The 19,783-nt window shown below is 37.9% G+C and overlaps 1 protein-coding gene across 1 annotated transcript in view; it reads left to right on the top strand.

The window, feature by feature from the left end:
* Positions 1-19,783, top strand: part of CMYA5 (cardiomyopathy associated 5) — a 102,708-nt gene that overhangs the window by 57,485 nt on the left and 25,440 nt on the right. The window contains 10 exon segments of the mRNA XM_081307427.1: positions 6-47; positions 49-117; positions 119-205; positions 207-671; positions 673-1,362; positions 4,801-4,896; positions 6,621-6,854; positions 8,429-8,451; positions 12,097-12,215; positions 16,990-17,139. Coding sequence (XP_081163553.1) covers positions 6-47; positions 49-117; positions 119-205; positions 207-671; positions 673-1,362; positions 4,801-4,896; positions 6,621-6,854; positions 8,429-8,451; positions 12,097-12,215; positions 16,990-17,139 — 1,975 coding nt within the window.

The raw sequence follows: 19,783 nt of genomic DNA, 5'->3' as shown, positions 1-19,783 counted from the left end.
CACAGGAAAGTGCCCCAGAATATGATTTGGTGAAATTAGATGAAAGTTTTTTATGGCCCGGAAAAGGACCACAGCAAATTATCTCACCCAGAAATGCAAAAGTCTTCAGTTATCCAAAAAATCAGCTGGTGGGAATGTTTCAAAGGACATAAATAGAGATGTGGACTCCAGGTCACCTGGGATTCCTTTATTTGGTGAAGAGGAAGGGAGTTTTGTCAAGAACCCAGATATTTCCTACCACTGCCAAAGCCGTTAATCCTGAGCTTCTGGAGGAACCACCTGCACTTGCATTTTTATATAAGGATCTTTACGAAGGAGGCAGTTGGAGAGAAAAAGAAAGAAGGGAGACAGCTTCTGAAGGTGACAGTGTGAAGTCTGAGGCATCATTTCCAAGCAGAAATTCTGACACTGATGATGGCACAGGAATATATTTTGAGAAGTACATACTCAAAGATGACAGTCCCCATGACACATCTGTAACTCCAAAGGACCAAGGCCAAGGTCTGGAAGAAAAACCAGTTGGTAAGGATGATTCATACCAACTGAGAACTTCAGAAGGGGAAATTGGGGGAAATTCTGGAACTATTTTGGGGGAGAAGAGTCTGGAAGAAGATAGGAAGACTTTTTACAGGGAAGAAGAAACAGTAGACCTTGTGGTAGCCCTTGATGATTGTAGCCATGCAGAGCAAAGCTCCTGTCACTGAGGAAGTCAGAGTGGTCACCCAGAAGATAAGCTATGCAGTTCCATTTGAAGATACCCATCATGTTCTGCAGAGTGTAGATGAGCCGAGCAGTCAGGGTAATGAGGCAGGAAATGCAAGTGCAGAGGTCAGCCTGAATGTTCCAATACAAGTGTCCTTCCCAGAGGAAGAATGTGCATCTGGCACCACTTATGTTCAAGAAACACTACAGGAAGAACCTAAAGTACAGGTCCCACCTGAGCCATGTGAAGAGAGACCCCGTGGTAGTCCTGTGCAGGATGAGTATGATTTTGCTGAATCCCTCAGTTATGAAGTGGTTAGTCAAGATGTTTTATCAGAAGAACTGTATACAGAATCCACACCTGGAGATGCGTTATCTCAAGGAAAGGAATCATTAGAACACATCGGGAAATGTGAATTTGTTAGTGAGGTGGAACAAAGTATGTCTGCTGAACAGAAAGAGTTGGGCAGAGAGGGAAGAGAACAAGAACAGTTATCATCAGATTTAGTAACCGAGAAGGCACAAAAGGAAGCAAAGAAGTCCCAGATTGACTCATATTGCTACACCTGCAAAAGCCCAATTTCTGCAATGGACAAGGTTTTTGACACCCACAAAGACCATGAGGTTTCAACTCTAGATACAGCTATAAGTGCTGTTAAAGTAAGTCAATTTCAAAGCATACAAATGATAATATATATACAGTTTGTTTTCACATTTTCTTAAAAAAAAATGACCAATAAACTGGGCACAGTGGGCATGCCTATAATCCCAGCTACTTGGGAGGCCGAGGCAGGAGGATCACAAGTTTGAGGGCATCCTGGGCAACCTTAGTGTCTTAGTGAGATGTAACCTTAGTGTCTTACTGAGACGCTGTTTCAAAATAAAAAATAAAATAAAAGGTCTGGGGATGCAGTTCAGTGATAAGAGTGTCACTAGGTTCAGTTCCCAGTACTGCAAAACAAAATAAAACAAACACAATACAACATTTGATAACTCATCTTTATGCAGAATAGTTAAGACTGAAAACAAACTAAGAATACTTTTGGGCTGAGGGTGTAGATCAGTGGTAGAGCACTTGTTTAGCATGTGCAAGGCCCTGGGTTCAATCCCAGCACTGCAGGGAAAAAAATACTTCTCCAAGAATTTAGTTAAGATTGATTTTTCAGATATTTTATTTGGAATATACTATGTGCCAGGCATTTTTTCTAGGTTTTAGGGATACAAAGAAATAAAATAGGGTCAGGGTCACTACTTTTGAGACTTGTCATCTTATAGCAATTATCCTACTATCATTAAAAATGCCAAACAGTTTTAAACTTAAAAAATGCAACTTTGAGGAACTAGATGGATGCATACTGTAATCACAGCTACCTGGGAGTTGGAAGCAGGAGAATTGTAAGTTCAAGGCCAGCCTGGGCAATTTAGAGACTCAGTCTCAAAATAAAAATTAAAAAGGGGGCTAGGCATGTAGCTCTGTGATAAAGAGCTTGCCTAGCAAATGGGTTCAATTCCCAATATCTCAAAAAAGATATTTATACATATGTATATACCTTTAAGCATAAAACACAACTTATTTTCTATCATCTATAATATCATCCTTTAAAAATACACACACATATATATTTCATGAGCAATTTTGATGTAAGCTTTATATAAATACTCAAGACAGATTTTAAATTCTGATTTTTCTCCATATTTCCTGTTTGATTTGAAAATTTGTGCTGGAGATGTAAAACCTTTTCATTCTTTTGGCTGTCTGTAGCACTCTAATGTTCTAGGTAAAGTCAGCCACAACACATATCCTTATGTATGTGATTATAAATACTCCATTTCCCCCGAGAGGCTGTTGGAAATCAGCTTTATGTTTCAAGGCTCCCATCTACTTTTCAGCAGCCTTCTAACTGGTCTCCCTGCTCTTGCCTCTTTAATCCATTCCCACCCAGCAGCCAGAATGACCTCAAAAGCAACAAATAACAACAAAAAGTAAGAACTCACTGTGTTAAATTTTTTAATATGCAGAATGCCTTTTAATCCTCATAATAACTCTATCACTGTCATTAATTTGAAGGTAATAAAATGGGCTCCGAGAATCATGATGTTGGCCCAAGGCCATGGGGCAGAAAACCAGGATTGGTACCCAGGTTTGTCTGATGCCGGAGCTTATACTCTTGACTGTGTATTCATATTGCTTGGCTCCGTTCCTTGCTAATGGAAGTGATTCTCAAAATGACCAGTTAGGTCACTATTTAAATAATTGTCAGACTCATTTTGATTAAGTAGGATAGCATTAGAATCTTGGCATTTTTTTCCCTACCAAATTAATCCTTTTCAACTTGTCTGAGATTGGTTTCATTTATCCTGGTTGATATATTGTTGAAACTTTACCTGTTGAAATGTAGGGGTAGGGAGTGGGGCAATTGCTTCTGTGGAATCTTAGACATTGGATGCATTGGCTCCAGTAAAAGTGTGGCGACACTGGGTTTTGTTTGCTAACAGATACTGGACACTTTCAGCAGAAAGGAGACTAGATTTTCCAGCCTTCTTAGGTATGTTTTATTGATCTATGAATTTTAAACACTAAAAAATAATTGTCTAAATATTGTCAATTTAAAAAATTTTCAAAAATATTGAGATCTGGTGTCTCCTGACTTAAACATATTATAAATACCATTATCTTTCTATGAGCAGGAGAATGTGGCAACCAGTTGATAAAAGCCAGGGAGGCTTTCTTCATTTCATCTAGCCATGAAGATTAAAAGTTGGTTGGCAACTTTTTAAAAATAAAAATAAATCGGGAAGAGTTGTAACTTGAGAATTCTCTAGCATCTTACGGGTTGCATTTTGAGTCTCTTCAAGGGACTGAGGGCTCCTTTGACTGATGATTCAGGTCCTAGCTTTTCCTCCCCAGTCCTTCCCCATCATTGCAGCCTACATTTTGTCCATATTCATTTTCTTTCTTCACTCTTTTTCTTCTTTCTTAGTGTTCACTGACCTCCTGTTCTGTGTCAGGAATGGTGCTCATCAAAAATGAGGATTTTACAAAGAGAGGAATGGGAAGGACTTGTGGGTCCCTTGTATCAGGACAGGCTATGAGACCCTGATGTGCTGAGAAACTAACCTGCTGGGTATCAAACAGTGGGGCAGAAAGGAGAGGGCTGAGGAAGGTGTCTCTAAAAGCTGATGCTTGGCTAAGCCTTAAATGAGATAGACCTCTTCTAGCAGTCAAGTGCAGAGAGCACATTCTAGAGCTAGAGAATACCAGAGGCAAAAGGCATACATGTGAGAAAGAATTTGAGGGAAAGATGTGGCTTGTTTGACTGTAGCTTGGGGGGCTGCAAGGTTCTGGAGGTAGGTACCATAGAGGAAAGTAGAAGCCAGATCCTGAAGAGGCTTCATCAATGTTACCTTTGTCATTCTGTGGATGGTGATTCAGACAGCTGAAGTGGTTGTTCTGCTTTGTTGTTAATTAAGTTCAGCTGCTACATGTGTATCTATAGCTGAACTAGGTACCCTCTTCCCCCATCACCCCATACATTTTTAGTTGGTTGTCCCTTCTTGAGTATTTCAACCCTTTGAAGGTCTTTAGAACTTTTAGGTCCTTTTAGCACATGGTTTGCATTATTTGATATGCTAGACTCTGATCACCTTTGCAGGCTCAGGACTTCTAGGCACACCTGAGGCCCTTGGTGCAGAATGTGAAGGAAACTACTCAGATATATTGGAACATTTTAGCAAAAGGGCTGATATGTCAGAATGTATAAAATCAAGGCCTTAAGAGAAAGCATTAAGATCCAGAGTTCACTAAAACAAACATGCTTTTAAAGAAGTCTGTTTAAAAAAATTTTTTTTTCATTAGAAGATAAACTATCTACAGTTGCTTTGGGATTCTCTGTCACAAACCTTTTAATTGTTTTCAGACAAGATTATGTAGTCAATTTAAATAAAGCAGCATAAATAATTCAAAGATTGATTTGTTAGTGATTATGGCATAGTAAATCTCTATCAAATATATTAAATTTATAAGGAAATTCGAGTCTGCTGCTTAGAGCTCTTTTTTGAAATGTTGTATATTAAAGATATTTTAATTCCTTTCTTTAGGTTCAGTTGGCAGAATTTCTTGAAAATTTACAAGAGAAGTCCTTGAGGATAGAAGCCTTTGTTAGTGAGATAGAATCCTTTTTTAATGCTGTTGAGGTAAGTTAACATAATCCCTTTTACTCTATCACAAGTAAATGATCCAAAATTATCTGAATTTGGGTTTGTGTGTGTTGTTTGCCACGGTTGATTTTATTTCTTTACAAGTGAGTCTTCCCTCTGTGTGAAGTCAGACTACTTCCTGCCTGAGGATAAGATTAGTCCCTAAAAACAGGTACACATTAATGGGCACTTACTATAATGGAGCAAATGCTTCACATGCTTTACCTAATTTAATCCTCACAATAACCATATGAAATAGGAATTATTATCATTATCATCATTATCATCATTATTATTATTATTATTTCCATTTTATAGAGAAGACACTGAGACCTAGAGTTAGTAAAGCATTGCTCTACTTACCCTGCTGGCTTAGCCTTGCATAAATGCTCTACATCACCGTCCAAGAGCCCCATACTGTGGGCCAATGATGGCCTCTCTGGTACAACTGTCACTGATGAGTTCACATTCTCCTGGATGCTGGCTTCTGTCCCCATACTGAAGGGGGAGGGTAGAAATGCACCATCCTTGCACTGAGATGGTCCAGATCACCCTTACTTGTCGATCAGGAGTGGCAGAGTTGGCCCAAGGCCCTTGTAGGAGAATGCTGTACAGTTCCCCTGCTCTGTTATTGTAGATCAGTGAACACTTAATACTTGTTTTACTGTCTCATTCCCCATGGGTCCCTTGTAGGCAGTGAATTATATGTTTACCTTATCAGTGGCCCTGGCATTGAGGATAGCCAGGTATCTGGGGAGGATCTGGATAGACAATAAAGTCTCTCCCACTCCCTGGAGAGAGTGGGAGCTGCCCCTCCCCTGGAGAACATTTGAGAATGTAGGACCCTTTTCCATACCCTGGCAGCTCGCTCACTCATGTTTTCATATTAGTAGAGTACACTAACCCCTCTGCCCCACCTGACAGCCCGTGATCCTCCCTCACTGCCAGGCCATTTTTATTTTCAAGTTTTATCTGTGGAATGCAGGTAGTGGGTAGAAATATTACCTACCCACTAGGTAGACTTACAGACAAATATTTTCTTTCTCCTTCCCTCTCCCGCTTTCCCTTCCTTCCTTTTTTCTCTCTCTCTTTCCTTCTTTCTCTCTTTGTATTTCAGTGTTTAAAAGTTATTACAAGGGTAGAGAGAGAAGATGTGAGGGGAGGGGAGGGGGGATAGTAGGGGATAGGAAAGATAGCAGAATACAACAGTTACTAATAGGGCATTATGTAAAAATGTGGATGTGTAACTGACGTGATTCTGCAATCTGCATTTGGGGTAAAATTGGGAGTTCATAACCCACTTCAATCTAATGTATGAAATATGATATGTCAAGAGCTTTGTAATGTTGTGAACAACCAATAAAAAAAAAAGTTATTACAAGTTAGGGCTGGGGTTGTGGCTCAGTGGTAGAGTGCTCGCCTAGCATGTGTGAGGCACTGGGTTCGATTCTCAGCACCACATATAAATAAGTAAATAAGTAAATGGTCTATCAACAACTAAAAATATTTTTTAAAAAGTTATTACAAGTTATTTGTAAGGATAATGTCAATAATATTTCTATTGCAAAGCTAATTATGGCAAAGGAAGTTGGTAGTTGGAAATTTAGACTGTGCCCTTAATGTTTGATTCTTTGATCAGAATGCCAGAGGTTAACTCTTAAAAAAGAAAAAAATATGTACTTCTTGTTTCATTCAGAAATGGTTTTGATTTTTTCCCCTAGGAAAACTGTAACAAGAATGAGAAAAGACTAGAAGAACAGAATGAGGAAATGATGAAGAAGGTTTTGGCACAGTATGATGAGAAAGCCCAGAGCTTTGAGGAAGTGAAGAAAAAGAAGATGGAGTTCCTGCATGACCAGATGGTCCACTTTCTGCAGAGCATGGACACTGCCAAGGACACCCTGGAGACCATTGTGAGGGAAGCAGAGGAGCTGGATGAGACTGTTTTCCTGACAGTAAGTGCCAAGTAAAACAGGCACCTGGTGCACACTCTGACACGAATGTGCTTTTAAAACTTCATCTTTCAATATTCCTTTAGATCATTTATATCTTAGTGTAGGGTTTATATAATTCCAGAACTTAAAAAAATTATTTGGGGAAGCATGGTATCTATAGAAAAGGCTCTGCCAATCATAAAAGCCCTAATGCTTAGATATGGCCAAAATGCATGGAGTTGGGCCACAGTATCATCATTCCATGCTGTCACACTAGAAGGGTCTCCATCTAAGAGGGAGAGAAAGTAGCCTTCCAACTTCTCAGAGGGCTAATCCAATCTCCTGCTGTCTGACATCTTCATGCTGACCCCCAGGCCTGTCCTCATCTCTATCTAATCTGAGGTAGCCTCTCATATAAACCATTCCCTCTGAGCCTCAGCTAATAGTTGAGAGTAACATTTTGGTACACACTTTTAGATGAAAAAGGCTGACATAAATTGTGGTACCCTCTTAAATAATATGGTGGTGTTTTTCCAAGGGGCTTCCTGAGAACAGAGTTCTTTAATTCAAGCAAGCAACTGTGGACAGGGAGATTCCCTTGGGTGCTTCTCAATTTTGCACCACAGAGGTCCTCATAATTCCCTAGAATATTCAGTAAGACACTGGCTCCCCATGGGACCAGGATTAATCAGGAGTAATGGAGATGTTTTCCCAGGGGGTGATCCCAAACCTAATTGTGGAACAGGAAAAAAGCATCATTTGATGATGGACCTTTCATTTAAAAGTTCTCTCTCTTCCTAACTATCTAGTAAAAGTTTGGAGATCATATGAGGCAAAATGGAGAAATGTTAAGTGTTTGATTTGCCTCCAGGAACACTTGAAGAAGGTTTTGGCACAGTATGATTTTGACAAATTTGAGTCTAGTGGACATGGCCATACTCAAAGGAGAACTGAAATCATTAGGTTGATGTATTTTTAATTAAGGCAAGTACCTTTTAGGAAGCATAACATTAATAAAGTTTTTGTGTTCCCTGAGGACCTTATCTTTGTTTGATAAGATTATTTCCTTCTCTCTAGAAGAATAAATTGGGAAAAAAGTATTTTTTTCTTGCTTATAAAAGTGATAAATATTCATTCTAGAAAAATTGGAAAATACACAAAAGCACAGAGAAGGTGTCACTCAGTGATAACTACTGATTACATTTTTGCTACGTATCCTACGTTGAGCAAATTCTAGTCATTTTTCTTGCTTCAGTGACTTCTATTCTGGAAGCCAAGCCATTTGTTAATAAATAGAGAGAAGCAGAGAACAAGCAGCCCATTGCCAGTCTTGCTGATCAGAGAGAGCAGAGGCAAACTGCTAACTAAAGCCCCTCCATCCTTGTCTTTGCCCTATGCCTGACCCCCCTTCTGAGCACTGATTTCCCTGCTGCCCAGGCTAAAGCCCAAAGAGAACTAGCATCTGAGAAGCTGAGGGGTAATGATATTCCAACAGGTGTGATCTTAATGCTGTTGCTTGGTTATTCTTTTTGTTGTTAATTAGTCTCTCTCTCTTTCTTTCTCTCTCTCCCTCCCTTCCTCCTCCCTTCTCCAAGTCATTTGAGGAAATCAATGAAAGGTATATAAAACATGGCACAATGTAGTGGTGACTGAGAATAGCATGACTGGATGCTTTACATTTAATATTTTGATGCTTTATAGGAAACAAGCTGCCAATTAAAAAATACATTTAGTGAGCTACTGGATTCTCACTTTTAGACACAGTGCTTTTAAAAGCTAAATGACAGCTTTGAAAGAAAATTGCATGTGCTTTAGTTAAATAACAATTATCATAATGTAGATTTTTAACTGCTTCCTCAAGATGTATTCTGTATTTTCATCCCAGTCTACACCATCTTTCCTGTCACTGCATACAAAAAGTTTTGTAGCTACCTAGACTTATTGGTTAAATATGAGAATGTGAAGAAATCATCCATATCTGCCTTGAATAATTTTACGACTTACGTAATCTTAATGGCATGTTCTCTCATTTTCTCTTCAAAAGATAGTCATGCATTTATCTTCTCTTTCTGCTCAGCTAACCTAAATGAATCTTCCTCTTTCGATTTTGTTTGGTTTTGTTGGTGTTCTTAACAATCAGTCTAAGAGATTCTTCATTCTTCTGAAAGGCAAAACACTCAACAAGAAATTTAAAAATGTCATAAAAACATAACACTGGATTTATGTTTATGCCTCACCCCCCCTACACTTTTTTCCCCCAGTGCTGGGGATGGAACTCAGAGCTTCCGCATGCTAGGCCAGCACTTTACCACTGAGCTACATCTCAGCCCTCGTGTTTCTCTTTTGCATCTGGCATTGAAATTCTTGTACTGATCTGACCCCTTTCTCTTTTTTTTTTCCTTGTTGAGGCCTGAGATCTTTCTTACTGGTTGAGCCTCGTATTTTTTTTTCAATATAATTTTAAATGTGCAGATGCATAGTGCCATTCCATGCACACTGAATAGTATGGATGCACATTTGATTATTTATATTTCATCTGTTCATGGAAGATGATGATTGGTAAGACAATTTGGTGAAAGTATGAAAATGAAAGTTTCAAGGTATGAAAATTTGCAAAGGCTTTTTACCTTAAAACTGCTATGGAATGTTTTCCACTTTTCTAAACATTAGAACATTGCTAATATGAATTGACAACCATTTAATACCAAACACCATTTCTTTGGTTTTGAGCTTAAATTTGTTAATCTATGTGTCATTTTAATTAATTTCTGTTTCATTGTCCCATTGACAATGAATTAATCTTTACTAAAGCTGCATGTTACCTAAGTAGTAGTATGTACTTGGAATAATCATTATTTTTCTGTAGGCAAAAGACAACAAAATTCTGGACTCGGGGAAGACATATGAGCAATTCAAGTCCTATTAACCTGTGCACACACACATGTTCACACACATGTTCACACACACACACACACACACACACACACACACCTTCCATGTCCCTGAGGACTTCTTCCCTAAGTTGCAATGTTCTGGGAGTTCCTTTCTATAAGAAGTACTAAGTATCTAGCTTATTTTACCTTGCTACTTTTTCTCCTTCCTTTCATATTATATCTCTAAAGACAGTGCTTGTATATTAAATGATTTTTCTTAACACTAAAAATGCTTAAATTAAGGAATGCTGTCAAGCATATTTAGACTCAGCATTTGCATATCTTGAAAAACACATTTGCTTAGAAAATGCTGTTCTGTTAAGGGGATGTATTTTTGTTCCATTTTGCTCTTTTGTATTATAATAATGAAAAAGAAAGAGAGTCACAGCCATTGTAGGGCCTACTTATTAAAAAAAAAGTCTACTTGCCCTTTCATATGCTGATGTTAAAATTGAACAGTTCAGTGCATAAAGGTAAACTTATTTTTCTGCAATCAGAGCTTTTGTGCTACAAAAAATTCTGCATTTTGAGAGGGCTTAGTGTGCATACAGGTCATCTTTTTTTGTTAATTCTGTGTCTCTGTTTCCACCCTCTGTATTGCCAAAGCTTTAATTTAGGCTTGTTTTATCTTCCCTCACCTGGACCATTGTGGGGTCCTCCCAACCAATCTCATTGCCTCTTTTGTCTACTGGGGCTGGTCTTTCCTCAGTGCTTGCCAGGGTTTTCTTCTAAGCTTCCCTGGCATAAACAGTTCTGTGGCTCTTCCTGCCTTAAAAGATAAAATTGTAACTCTTGGTGGGTATGAAAGGATCCTCACAGTCAAGCCACAAGCCACCTTCCCATGTCATCTCTGTCTTTACTTTCCAACTCCCAGGGATTCCCAAGGTGCCCCCCGCCCTCAAGTGTGCCATACTCTCTTACCTCTCCAACCCATTGTTCATGCTCCTCTTCTATCTGCAATATGCTTACTCCTTTCCTGCTTGGGAAACACCTGCTCATTCTTTAACACCCAGCTTAAATGTCAGCCTCCTCTTTGAAGTCCCTACTGGAACCATCTCCCCTAAATCAAGTGGTAGTAAATTTTGTGGTGTCCAGCAATTGTAAGCATACAAGACACTCTTTAAATACTTCATAATCTTTTCTCCTTATGCTGACCCCAAATCACCATCCCTGAGATCCTGGTATTCTCCCCCAAATGAAATTACTGGCCTCTTATTTATCCAAAACATATTTATTAAATGCCTACTATGTGCTAAGTAATGCATTACCGCACAGTGATAAACCATTCCTTTTCTGCATGTAGAATATATTCTGGTAAAGTTGACAGGTGAAAAACAAAAGGGTTGTGATAACTTTGAGGAAACAAAGAGGAGAGCTGAACAGGGTAGACCATGCCATATTAGCAGTGGCCTCTGTGGAGACATTAGAAAAGAGATCTTAGTTAAGTGAAGGAAAGAGCTATGCAAGTATCTGGGAGGAGAACATTCTAGAAGCAAGTGCTAAGCTCTTGAGGTACGTCTGTAGTAGGGAAAACTGCAGAGTCCATGGGAATGAAACTGATGCAGCTCCTCAAAATAGACAGTTGCTGGAAGAGAGTTCCCAAGCTTGTGTGAGAGAGTATACAGAGGAGAGCTCCTATTCCATTTGAGTCCCCTCGTACTAAAGACAAATTCTTTTGCAAACTCTCCTTGCCTTTTTTCCCCTTCATAGTTAACCTGTTTTTGTTTGTTTTTAAAATCCATATTTCACCTAGATACAAACGCTGAGTTAGCATTACATGGCTTTCCTCCTATGGGGGGGCTTGAGTCCATAAAAGCCATATATCTCTATAAACTGTGGCTTGTTTGGTCTTTGAAGAATGGTAAGCTGTATCCTCAGTTCTTAGTACAGTGTCTGGCACATAGTAGGTGAACAACATTTTTTGAATGACTTAATGACTTGAAGCTTAGAATGGAAGATGGAGGATGCAGAACAAACTTACATACAACCAGTATGAAGTCTCCAGACAGGCTCTGAACTTTGATATCCTTTAGGAAATAAGATAATCATTAAAATTAAGTAATTTTTAGGATAATTTTTATAGGAAAAAATTAAGAATGTATATTTTGATTGACTTTTTTTTTCAAATTTGAGGATATAGAAAGAAAATTTTCAGTATTAACAGTAGCCTAAGAACCCTAAGAGTTAGTAGATATTAGATACGTATTTTCAGACTCTAAAATTATTTATATCCTTTTTGGATACTGGGGGCTCTACCAACACCAGCTTCATTTTGAAAAATTGTTTTCTGCTGTCATCCTGTTTGTTAATACTCATCTGTCCCCTGGTAGGTTGCTTTCTGCAGTAGAGAGCACGGCTTCATTAGAGAACATTCCTGCTGCGTTTTCACTTTTTGAACATTATGATGACAGTTCAGCAAGGAGTGACCAGATGTTAAAGCAAGTGGCTGGTAAGCATTTTAATATATTAGTTACCTTGATGAAATCTGGCAGCTTTTGCTTGTTTATTCTGTATAACTGGAAAAAGAAAACTGTTTATTGTAAAATTTAAAGCTAGACTCTGAAATAAAGCATGAGACCATCATCCCATTTTAGTGATAAACTGCATTTTCATTTGAAGCTTTATGACTGTGTTGGGTTAGAGGAGGCAAGAGGAAGAAGGCCTGGAACCAGGGTCCTCTCTCTCTCTCTCTCTCTCTCTCTCTCTCTTCTCTTCCTTTTGAAAATAGGATTTCTTTCCCTCTTTGTAAAAGAATTATTTATTTCATACCAGTAACAGGGTATAGATGGAAAAAGGAATCAAATATTTTCATAAGCATTGAACTGATTTTTTCTTTATGAGTAGCTTCCCCGTCTTCAATTCAGTTCTTTTTCCTATTTTTTTTTTTTTAACTCAACAGATTAGCTGAGAGAAGTAACAGCTCAGCATCGTGGTCTGTAGCCAGGAACTTCCCACTCAGCTGTCAGGAGCATCCTGCCGACTCTTCAAAATATTTTTTAATGTGCTATTTTAACAAACAAGACAATGAAACTTATTTAGATTTCTCAAAGCTACCATGTTTTGAGTTACTGACTTTCACTTACTGTACAATGTGCTCAGGTGCTTTTCTTAAAAGATTCTATATTCTTCCAAAGCTACTTTAAAGATGGCAGTCATATTTAAATTGGCAATTCACTTTCATTCCTGTAGCAAGTTTTAGCTTAGGAACTAGTAAAAGACTACTGAGTCTTTAAAAAAACAAAATATCAAACAGCCCCCTGCAGCACACAAAAAAAGTCAAACCCGAACAACTCTTTATAAAGTGAAGATTTCAGTTATTTAGCCCAAAGAATTTTCTTTCAAAATGTCTCAGAACAAAAAGGGTGTTTTCTTGTAATAACTTTCAGAGGCATTAAACTAGAATAGTGATCGCAGACTAAGAAATTCTGATTAACGCAAAAGATCTTTTGCTTTTAAGTTTTTTTTTTTTTAATGCTGTTGTTCATTTAGAAAACATACTTTTGAACTTTTGATGGATATTTTAGGGCTACATTATCACAAAGGATTAATGATTAACTCAGAAAGTGCACTGTGTAGTCCCTGAGGTTCTAACCCCTCTGTGGAGGAGACTCATCTCTGAGTGATCAATGCTGCTTTGTGTGTCTGCTTCACAGAACTGGAGCCCGGGGTGACTTGCTCCTAAGTAGAGTTGTTTTGTGACCAATGACAACTCTCACCTTAAAGTCCTCACATGTACCTGAAAAGCTAATCTGATGACACCATACCCAAACTAAGCAGATAGAATGAGGAAACACGGGGCTGTACCATGAGAATGAGCAGATCCTAGCATGTGCTCTATAACTTGCAGGAGGCCGAGTACTATAGAGACTGTTGAGCATAGCCAACTACCTAATCTCACAACAGCCCCAGGGGTTGATATCAACCTTTGTTGATATTCCCACTTGTTGGATGAGAAAAGAGAGGAATGGAGCAATGTATTTTCCAAAATTATGCGGTTGGTTGGGAGGGTCATGGGGACTTTGGCTTTAGAGTCTTAGCCCAGTAGTACAGAGGCAGAGTGAGTGAATGCACTGCTGTGAGAAAGGAGATAGACGGGGATTAGTGATAGCTAGCGTTCCTTGACTCTGACTCCTAGGATTTTTTTTTTTAAGTCTGCAATTAAATATACATGACATAAAATTTATCACCTCAGCCATTTTTATTTGTACAGGTCAGTGTCATTAATTACGTTCGTATCACTTTTCCACCATTACCTCCAAAACTCTTCATCTTGCAAAACTTAAACTCTATACTCACTAAACATCAACTCCCTATTCCCCTCATTCCTCCAGCCCCTGGAAATCACCTTTCTACTTTCTGTTTCTATGAATTTGATTACTCTAGGAACCTCATATAGATGAAATCATATATAGTAATTTATCTCTTTATAATTTGCTTATTTCACTTAGCATATTATCCTGCTGTTCATTCATTTTGTATCATGTGTCATAACTTTATAAGATAGAATGACATTTTTTTGTTTGTATATACCACACTTTGCTCATGGTCCATCTGTCCATTCATCTATATATCCTTCCATTGATAGACACTTGGGTGACTTCCACCTCTTGGTTATTGTGAATAGTGCTGCTCTCCTGGAGGCTTTTTGGAAGTGAAGTTGAGCAGAAAACTGTATTTGGTCACAGGTACTGAAGTCCAAATTGACTAATGCTTATCTCTCTGTGTGTGACAGCTCTTTATGGGCACATCCCATCAGACAGAAGGAATCCATGCGGTGATTCCTCTGTCCAGTACCTTATCTTCTGGTAAAGAAGCCCTCTGCTTCCATTTTGTTCTGATGTTTTTGTTTTTGTCAACACACTTATTCAAGTTCATCACTACAAAAGTGTAAAGGGAATTACTAACATAAAAAAAATCTGGGTCTTTGATGTTCATTTGCCACATAGGAATTGCAAATCCAGCCATTATTAGATCACATTTATGAAATATCCATATTCCTCTTTTCATCTTATAATACTTTGAAAAGTGAAAGTATTTTCTATTTTTGAAAAAGTGTTTTCACTTTAATTATTTGGGGGGTAGGAGAACATTAGGAACAAGATTATTTCTAGTTTACATGCTTTAATTTCCTATATCTGTTTCTTTCTTAAAATTAGGTAATTTTGGAAGGACCAATTATCTGTTTTAAGTTTGTTTAGTTGCCCAAGAGAGAAGAGTAAAAAGATATTACCCATTTTAAAAAGCAAATGTAGATGAATGTGCAATTCATAGAAAGAAACCGGAGAGCATTTTCATTGCTCATGCCTCAAGGAGTTCCCTAGAACTGCTTCAAAGGCAATGGACAATATTTGTAGCATTCTGTTCATCTCTTCCGTAAACCTAGGTAACACGAGGATTTACTGAACTGTCTGTCTGGATGGGCTTCTGTAGCATGAGACACAGATTTTCTGTGGGGAAGACAAAACAATGAAGTCAAAGATAGTGTAAGTGTCTCTGAACCACTGCCAGCCTTTGGGGTGGGGCTCTCCAGGTGGGCCTCAGCAGGTCTTCCCTCTGTGGCTGCCATGATTTACCAGGTGCTGGCCCAGGTTCAACTTCCATCTATGGGAAATTCCTGCCTCTTCCCTTCATGTGCTGCATTTCTGCCAAGGCCATCTTGCCTTCATGAACCAGTCACCACTGGTTATGTGTTGGGCGTATTTGTTAAGCACTCCATACACAATATCCTGCTTCTTACAACAGTCCTAGGAGGTGATGGTTTTCTCATTTTAAAGCTGGGGAAACTGAGGCTAAGATAATGTAGTTAGTAAGTGGGGATCTGGCCAGCCTCTCTGCTCTGAAGCCTATGAACTACACCATTTTTTCTATCCTGTTTCTCATTTTTTATAACTATGTATTCTTCAGCTCTTTATCTTGAATGAATCTTTTCAATTTATCTTTTTGTTACATTCTTTAGATCCACTTATTTTTTTTCTTATTTTAACCTTCTTATTGAACTAAACTTTGTTTTCCTTTTGTGTCAACTTTCAATAAATTTCTCTTTTGAAATTTGGTCCATCTTATTTCAGTAAACTTATCTCTCAGAAAATAGTTGGCTGAGGAAAACACACACACACACACACACACACACACACAAAATTTAAAACATGATATATTTTTTTTTTAACTATGGGAATAGCTTTTTCCCCTAACTTATAAAATATGTTCAATGTTTTGTCATAAATTTTAGAAGAGAGTTGCATAGAGCTTGATTTATGGTATTATTTATATCATTAAGGCTTAATATGAATAATTACAAACTTTTTAAAATCCCTAGTAAAACACTTGAGAATATTATTGTCTTTAAATTCAGAATAACAAAATTATACTATGTCTAAAACTTATACCGGATTCAATTAATATAGGACTTTTTTTTCCTATGTAATTTTTATATATAAATTTTTTAAAAATCAGCCATCATAGCTATATTGGAAAGAAAACATGGGATCGTAGTTTCAGAAAGTGTATTTTGATATTTTTTTCAGCCTTGAATATATTTCAACTCCTTCTACAAAGGTTTTCAATGGTCTGTATATTATGAATGTAGACTCCATATTTTTGGTTGGGGAGGTACCAGGGATTGAACCCAGGGATACTCAGCCATTGAACCACGTCCTCAGCCCTATTGTATTTTATTTAGAGACTGGGTCTCACTGAGTTGCTTAGTGTCTCGCTTTTGCTGAGGCTGCCTTTGAACTTGAGATCTTCCTGTCTCAGCCTCCCGAGCTGGTGGGGTTGAGGGTGGGAGGATTATAGTCATGCACCACCGAGCCCCAGTTAGACTCTGTCTTGCTATAGAACAATATAGCATTGGTTATCTAGCAAAGGAATGCTTTTTATTTTAAAGGAAAACTATTTCATTTGATATATCTTCTAACCTGTATTTTTATTGCTTCAAATATAGGACTACAGAAGAGTATTATCCAGTGATCCCAGTTTGGGACCCATTTTGTGTATTATATGTGCACATATAAACTGCATAGAAAACATTATGGAGGAATACATACTCAACTGTAACAGTGATTGTTGTATAACAGTGATTATAATTGAGGTTGGGTGTTGGAAACAGGAACTCCATGTATTTCTATTTTGTTTGATTTTTTTCCATAAATGTAAGTAAGGTTTGCAGAGCAGCTAATCAACAAACACATCATTAGTTACAGTAAGTTGTACCTATATTCCAGTTCCACAGCCTCCTAGACTAGAACCTCAGGAACCAAATTCTGCCACCAGCACCACAATTGCAGTTTATTGGAGCATGAACAAGGAAGATGTCATTGATTCATTCCAGGTGTACTGCATGGAGGAACCTCAAGATGACCAAGAAGTGAACGGTAGGATTGCAAACACAAATACACATGCAGGTGCTATTTCGGCATCTTAAGATGAAGTTCTTGGGGCTGGGGATGTGGCTCAAGCGGTAGCGCGCTCGCCTGGCATGTGTGCGGCCTGGGTTCGATCCTCAGCACCACATACAAACAAAGATGTTGTGTATGCCAAAAACTAAAAAAAAAAAAAAAAAAAAAAAAATTAAAAAAAATTCTCTCTCTCTCACTCTTTCTAAAAAAAAAAAAAAAGATGAAGTACTTAAATCTATATGTATTGTGACTCTTTTCACAAAGCATTGGTAGCTACTTACAAAACAATACTAACAAAAACTCAATGACCACATAATAAAATAATAACAGAAAGGCAAAATTTGGAAATCAGGATCAAGGAAAACAAAAAACACATAAATATCACCATAATGGTCAACATGAATTTTGTAATTGAGATTCAAATTTGACTTCAGGCTCTCAGAATAACAGAACAGTTAAGTGATTCTCGTTGTCAGAAAGGTGGTAACATACCAGAGTTTCAGGGAAAACAAAGTTTTAACCAGTACTGACGTCTGAAAGATGGCTGCAACATGTCCCATTTCGTAGAGGAAAATGGACTGTGTACAGGATTCTGTCCTCCACAGTAACAGTAGTACAGATGCAGTGTTGGATGTCATGGTTGGCAGCTTCTCAGATCTATTTGACAAAAGACACAAACAAACCTTAGTTTGATTGAGGCTTTGAGGCACCGGGTAGTCTCCCCGTGTCCCAAGTTAATGTGTGGAATGAAGTGAAAGTGCTTACTGGGGTGAGTGGATGGCATGCCTTACAAACTGAGCCTTGGGAAAGATCTCTCTGCTCAGTAGGACTTCTAGGAAGACCTGGAAACCAGGCATTTGAGGGTTGTACTTCCTGATGAATCAGAACTGCGTGTGCTGGTGTTCTGTGTTGCTTGTTGAAGACAGGCTCACATACCTTGGAAACTAGATGAGCATGTGGCAGGATTGACTTACTGTTACAAAACTCAGGAGTCCAATTTGTCATAAGGAATGAATTGTAACCTATTTCCCTATTATTAATATTTAAGTCTTGTGAAATGTCATGTGATAATTTTATACAGAAAAAAATCAAACACACACACACCCACAAACATAAAAGTAGTATAAATTTGGCTAAGTCTGTTTATAAGGACTTCTATTTAGTTGAAAACCTGTTACTATATTCCTGTCATAACACAAGGAAGTGTGTGTTACATCCCCTTTAGCAAATGAGAATACTGATCTGAGGTCAGGTAGTTGTACAAGGCTATATAATTTGTAAATGTCAAGGGCAGGACACAAACACATTTTATTCAGACTCATAAACAAAAACTTTTATTTATGTTTGTTTGTCTCTGTATTTATTTTTTTACTCTATACTTCATTTCTTTTTATATCTCGCTCTATCATGAGACATCCCGGCACTTCAAAACCCCTCTTAATAAATAGTTACTGCTCAGAGTATTTTGTTTTCATCATCACCTCACCCTATCCCAAACACTTCCCTGTCCAGTGTTCAATGCCTTGAACTGTGCTGGTGACAGTTATCTGATGATATATGTATGCTCTGATACTGTGCTATGTATGATAAGGTCTCCAGGAACATATGTGCATAGTCAAAAGAAGGGCCTAATGGAGTGATTGCAGTGAAAACTCAGTCACAATTTCTGGGTTATGGGGGAAATGTTTTTAGTGTATTAGTCTTTAGAACATCTTTTTGAACTGAACCAGCTATCCTGAGCTATATCACATTGGAGAGAGGCAATTGAAGAGACCTGCTAACTTGACAAGCTCCTAAATTTATTTTAAAGAAACAATCTGGATTCTTTTTTTTTTTTTTTTTGTACTGGAGATTAAACTTGACCACTGAACCACATCCCCAGCCCTATTTTGCATTTTATTTAGAGACAGGGTCTCATTGAGTTGCTTAATGCCTTGGTTTTTGCTGAGTCTGGCAGTCCTTCTGTCTCAGCCTCCTGAGCCCCTGGGATCACATGCATGCATCACCGCACACAGCGCAATCTTTTCTTTTTCTTTTCTTTTCTTTTCTTATCTATCTATCTATCTATCTATCCTTTTTTTTTGTGGTGCTGAGGATAGAACTCAGGCCTTTATACATGCTAGGCAAGTGCTGTACCACTGCTACCCAAAGGCCACTTAACTGAAGGAATTTTAAAGATGTGACATTCAGGAGCAATAGGGAGGGTAACTGAAATCACCATAGGCTAATTTAAAAAAGAAAATTATACTTTTTAAAGGACAGAAAGTTTCACTGAAAATAATCAGTTTGGCCCAACAGGGCAGGTGTTCAGAATAGTATTGAGTAACATTTACTAAAAAATGAAAGGAAAATAGTTTAAGAAATTTAAAAGGGAAATATCTTGATCTAACAAAGTTACTTCTTAGAAGAGTGAAGACCCATCAAAGTCACTTACATATTTCTATAAATTATATAAAGATCTAGTTTAGAGAATTCTGGAATTCTGAGAAGAAACCAGGGTTTGAAACTTGGAAAGTCATACTGATTATCAAAAATACTTTACAAATTCATAGAAATGCTTTGTAACATTTTAGGTTTAGAAAACACAGGGTTATCCTTTTTTATTATCTACTCCTGTGAA

This window comes from Spermophilus citellus (assembly GCF_964194105.1).
Source record: "Spermophilus citellus genome assembly, chromosome: 1".
NCBI classification, from domain to species: domain Eukaryota; kingdom Metazoa; phylum Chordata; class Mammalia; order Rodentia; family Sciuridae; genus Spermophilus; species Spermophilus citellus.
The sequence above is the reverse complement of the archived record's forward strand: the minus strand, read 5'-3'. Positions and strand labels throughout refer to the sequence as shown.